Raw genomic sequence first — 5,774 nt, 5'->3', positions numbered from 1 at the left:
TTTTCTTTCTGTTTTGTAGTCTTTTGTAATCGGGTTTGCTCCCTTTGCAACCCATGTCGTGATTATGCTTTGGTTTGGCCTCCTTTTTGGTTGCCACTGTTGTAATATTCTCTTAAGTAATATAGTTTTGCTGCTTTTAAAAAAAAAAAAATAAAAAAATTCCTTACGATAGTTAAATATAAATAAAAAAATATGAAAGTAATTTGTATTTGATTTTCTTTTGGAATTACGTTCATTTCATCATCTTTCCGTTGGGGAGGAAAAAGAGGTCCATGGGGCAGCGTGGTCATTTCCCTTTCCCACCTGTCAAAAACCTATACTCACTCCATCTCTACATATACATACACCTCTCTGTATCTATCTATATATAAACACTATACACACTGCGTGTATTATCCTCTCTCTCGCAGACACATAATCATCAGTGGGCCCTACAACCCTTCATAACACTCACCACCCCCAAAAAAAACCACAATACACACACTAAAAACACCACCCCAAAACACACACAATAAAGCACAAAATCACAATTAGAGAATTAAAGAGAGAAATTTATTATTTCTGGTTAAAAAAAACAAAAAAAACAAATGACTACAAGTATTGAAAATCCAACAACAGCAGCTGTATCAACACAGAGGCTGCAATCAAGTGAACAATTGCAAACATTGATGCAAGCTGGACAAATTTCAGGTACTTATAGTTTTAATGGATTGATGACGAAAGAAGATGAAGAGATGTCTAGATCTGCACTTTCTACTTTTAAAGCTAAAGAAGAAGAAATTGAAAAAAAGAAATTGGAAGTTAGGGAAAGGGTTCAAGCTCAATTAGGACGAATTGAAGAAGAAACTAGACGTTTGGCTACGATTCGTGAGGTTTGATTCTTGTTTTTGTTATTTAATTTGATGAATTTGGTTATATTATGAGGTTGGTTGTGTTTTGGGGGAAAAATTAGGGTTTTTGTTTGTGGTTTTGTAAATTAGAAATTGAAACGTGGAATGTGTTTTTCATATGATGAATTTTGATTCTTTGTTGAAGGATTTGTTTGATTTTGCAGTTTTTAATAGTAATTTTTGGATGAAATGAAATTAGGGTTTTTTACTTATTTTGTTTTGCTGTATAGAAATTGAATTAGGGTTTTTTAATTTAGTTTTGAAGGATTTATTTGATTTTGCTAGTGTTTGAAGCTGAATTTGTATTAAATGAACTTAGGGTTTATATATTAAGTGATTTTTTTTTTGTTGTAATTTTCTGTGAATAATTACGGTTATATAATATAAAAAAATTGTTTTTGGGGAATAACATTTTTTTGGTTATGGTGTGTTCACAAGGAAGGAATCTGTACATTTTTTTTTTATTTTTTTTCTGAGTTTTGAGAAGCATAAGTGGGTGTTTTTATGTATGGTTTAGGGAAATGTGAATTTAGATGTTTTTCTCAAAAAATTGAAACAATTAGGTTTCAATTTTGACTTCTTAAATATTGAATCTTTTGAGTAAAACTACAGGGTATTAGAATTTCATTTAGTTTTAGGACTTTGATTACTACATACATGTCTTTTTTTTCATGTAAAATTCAATTCAATTGAAAAAACCCTTATGTGATAGATCTACTTGAAACTAATATTATTGTTTCTTATACTAAAATAATCAGTTGCTTTAAAGTTTTGAGTCACCTAAATTATGACTACATGTTGATTGTTAATTACTTGAATCTTGTTATATGATATATTAAACATAAATAAATAGTCATGTAAAAAATATGAATACTATATGGTTGGTAAAGATGGGTCATCAAATTGGTAACCTATCATATCTGTACATTGCTTAGAATTTGTAACTGGAATTTTACTTTCACATTTTTTATCACTATATTTTTTCTTGAAACTACATTAATTTTTTTTTTTGGTCTGTTCCTAGATTTTAGCTGTATATATTGTTGTAGTATACAAGTCTTTATTAAAAAATGGTGGGGTCATAAAGTAGTTATGAACTTAAGAAATAATCAAGTCTTTATGAAGTTACATTGTGCAAGAATGGATCTTTATTACACTTGGTAGTTGGCATGTGGTGTACTTCCCCTATCATTAAGTGCTCAAATGATTGGACAAATCGAGCTCGTAATCCAGTTGAGTCAAGATGTCAAATGGGCATTTTGGTAAATTATCTGAAACTAAATTATGGGGTGTATTATCAGGAACTTGAAGCGTTAACCGACCCAATGAAGAAAGAAGTTACAGTTGTTCGTAAGAAGATCGATTCTGTTAACAAAGAGTTGAAGCCGCTAGGTCAGACCTGTCAGAAGAAGGTAAAAAAAACGCCTTTTTCGGACACTCGAATTTCAAGTTTTGGTTACTAGATTTGTTTCTTAATTGGCGTTTTGTTTTAACAGGAGAGAGAGTACAAGGAAGCCCTAGATGCTTTCAATGAAAAGAACAAAGAGAAAGTACAACTCATTACCAGGTTGATGGAGGTTGGTCTCAAGTTTAATGTCTATTTATGTTACAAAAATATAAAAAATTATATTCCTATGCAGTTTGTAGACTAGCCCGTCCCGACTCGCCCAAGAACGCCTTAAAATTCAGTCAACGCTAAAATGTCGGGTCAAAGTTAGCCGAGTCGGTCAAAGTCAGCCGAGTCGGTCAAAGTCTATCAAAGTTGGGTCAAAAATTTTATATTTTTTAAAATTTGATTTTGTGACTGGAGGGTGCGCCTAATGCACAATTCACCCGGTAACTGGTCTCGCACTCGGGGAGCTTGATTATCCGAGGTTTACCCCTCAATGGGGAGACAATGTGCTTGTTCATAAAGGGGTTTCCTCACTAATTCAAAAACAAAAAAAATGTTTGATATATTTATGTGTAATATATATATATATATATATATATATATATATATCTTTTAATTTATTTATCCTTGACTGACCCCTAGAGCTTGAAGTAAATTTCAGGCAGGATTTAAAACCCATGAAAATTTGATTTTACCATTTTCATGGCGTCTCTATTTTTATTTTATTTTTATTCAATTTTATTTAATTTCTTTGTTTAGTTTAATTTTTAATTCTTTTTATTCTTAAAATAAAAATTTTCTACTTTTCGGCCGGAGGTCCACTCGGAAGCAATCTCTCTATCCGTTAGAGGAAGGATCGTCTACATCTCACCTCCCCCATACACCACCTATGTGGTTTTGGGTTTTGTTGTTGTTGTGTTGTTAATTTATTTATCATTTAAAGTCAATGTTTGTTCCGTCTCGTGCCCAAGATCCTGACCGACTCGTCCTAACTCGCGACCTTTAGAACCTTGCTTTCATATGGACATAACTAACACATTTAATTAATGTGGGTGTAATAATTATTAAGCAGTTGGTAGGCGAAAGTGAGAAGATGAGGATGAAGAAATTGGAAGAACTGAGCAAGAGTGTCGAAACGGTACAATAATTTGATGATAAAATGATGAATATGATGATGATGATGGGCTTAATCTAATTAGGTTTGTGTGATGTATGTTATTAAAAAAGAAGATACTTTCCCCTTCTTAATATGTTTCTTATATATGGGTCGTCTCGGTTTGGTTGATATTTGTTTGCGTTTTTCATTTGTGTCAGTTTGAGTAGTCGTTAACGGTGTTTGTATTTGCTGATCTAGGTAGACTAGGTTTGGAAATACCTCTGTAAAAACAAGTCTGTAACTAAAATCATGTCAAAAAACCTTTCTATTCCGGTTTTGCTTCTTTACACTACTACCAAATCTTGAGCACTAGTGTTTTACCAACTTGTTCAAGATTTAATAATTATATCTTTGTTTATCCAATTCCAATTTGTATAATGAAGTTTGAAGTTTGAATTGCATTTGTGGATTTTGGGAAATGTTGTGAACTTCTTGAATTCATACGAATCGAAGGTCTCGAATCAACTTGAAGACGTCGAGTTAAGAATCAGTCTTGAAACTGAAAAGAATTGAACTTTTATTGATATTAACTAATTGATAGTTCAAGATTACAAGAGGAAAGAGGAAGAAGAATGTGTTGCACACAAAACAAATCAATAGCTAACTATTACATAAAGTGAACTAGTATTTACCTAATGAACCAACCCATCTCATTCTATTAATAGGTTTCTACGTTTAAGATAAGATGGTGGTTTATTTGGATGGTTGAGAATTGGAGTAAGTTTTGAGTGGTTTAAATGATCATTACAGGGTGGTGGTGGTAGTACTGGATCAAATTATTGCTCGACTGATACCTGCCATAGGCCCATAGATTTGTGCATAATGACAACTGTGTTTGCCTACTTCTCAATTCTATTGAGTGACCACTTTCTTCATTGTTTTATTTCCTTTAACAAAGTGATGGACCTTGGCCAAACACATCTTAAAATATACATGCTGAGGTTAGCATTGCTTGTTATAAACGTTTTTGTGAAAATATCATGTGTTATCGGTTGCTATGGACAATTAGACTCCCTGTTGTAAAAGTAGGCCGTGTCGGCCGACTCGGCCGTTTTTAAAAATTAGTTTATCCCGAGTAGCGAAAAAACAACTTAAAAGTCGATCAACGCTAAAATGTCAGGTCAAAGCTGGTTTGGATCGGGTTTAAGTAGGTTAAAGGGTAAAACAATTATATTTTTAGGTTGTAGTTTGTGTGTCATGAATAAAAAATATTTTGTTAGTCATGTCGGTAATTTCTCACAAATGATGAACACACAAACTAAATGATAAAATTCACTGTCACGTCATTAAAACTTGATGATGTCATCAGATGACAATTTTTTTAGGATTTATAAATAATACATGTTCATTATAAATAATACATGTTCATTATACATACAAAATAAACAATAAATACAAAAAAAGGTTAGATCCACCAACATTTTCTCTTTATCTGTCTTTGTCTTTCTGAAGACTAACAAAAGATCGACGGTGCTATAGGTTAATATCAAAAACATGATGAAGATATTGTGGAGTGAGTAAGATTAGAACAGACGGAAACTGGTTGAAGGATTTCGCGAACAAGGAAGAAGATCTTGCGTGCACGAGATGAGTTGGGTTTTGGCCTAACACGTCTAGCAGACCACGAGAAAAGGCTCGCAGTTCATGAGGACCCTCTCATAGATCGCGAGGCAGCTTTGTGCCGAATCTCAAATCAGTTTAGGAAACATTTTCTATTCTTCCTATATATTGTAACCCAAGCCTCCCGTAATTCTGTGTAAAAAAAAGAATAAGAAAAAAAAATTCTTGTTTGCGCCCATGAACTAAACCCCTTTCCATGTGGTTGGTGTGAGATATAACCACATATCAAAGACTAATCATTCGCACCTTTCAAAAAAAAAAAAAAAGACTAATCATTCGCAGAGGTCTTTAGTACACCCGAGAAAAATAATTGTGACAGAAAGGACATTGAAAAGAAAGAGTCCAATGTTATGTTTGTACAAATATAGTCGTGTTATTGATATAATGATGCTTGTTTCATTGTTTTTTGAATATAAACAAGTTTCGAGGATACTCGCGCTTCGCTGCAGTCGAAGTGCGATTGATCATGTAAGAGCTCGGCGATTTTCGTAAAGAAAAAAAAGAATCTGAAAAAAAGCTCATGTAACTCAAACTCACGACCATCAGTACCCATGTGAGGCGCCTAACCATCCGTCCATTAATGAGGCGCCTACCCATGTGAGGCGCCTAACCATCCGTCTATTAATGCTTTTATGTTTCTAATACGATTATATTTATTGATGATTTAATCGGATTTTAAGTTTTTTCAGTCAAAAAAGGGCAGCCAGGTTTTGAA

General features: G+C 33.1%; 1 protein-coding gene across 2 annotated transcripts; it reads left to right on the top strand.

Annotated features, from left to right (window-relative positions):
* The first annotated feature begins 367 nt into the window (after window positions 1-367).
* Window positions 368-3,731, top strand: LOC139876715 (uncharacterized). 2 transcript variants are annotated; one of them, XM_071864091.1, is made up of 4 exons: window positions 368-872; window positions 2,192-2,302; window positions 2,387-2,467; window positions 3,353-3,731. In XM_071864091.1, the coding sequence occupies exons 1-4, from the start codon at window positions 588-590 to the stop codon at window positions 3,428-3,430; spliced, it is 555 nt and encodes a 184-aa protein (XP_071720192.1). In that variant the 5' UTR covers window positions 368-587; the 3' UTR covers window positions 3,431-3,731. The 2 variants fall into 2 exon arrangements, with proteins under 2 accessions (XP_071720192.1, XP_071720193.1); XM_071864092.1 differs by having other exon boundaries at window positions 373-872; window positions 3,356-3,731.
* The last annotated feature ends 2,043 nt before the right edge of the window (window positions 3,732-5,774 follow it).

This window comes from Rutidosis leptorrhynchoides, chromosome 11, assembly GCF_046630445.1.
Source record: "Rutidosis leptorrhynchoides isolate AG116_Rl617_1_P2 chromosome 11, CSIRO_AGI_Rlap_v1, whole genome shotgun sequence".
Taxonomy (NCBI): Eukaryota; Viridiplantae; Streptophyta; class Magnoliopsida; order Asterales; family Asteraceae; genus Rutidosis; species Rutidosis leptorrhynchoides.
This window is presented reverse-complemented; position numbering and strand designations above follow the sequence as displayed.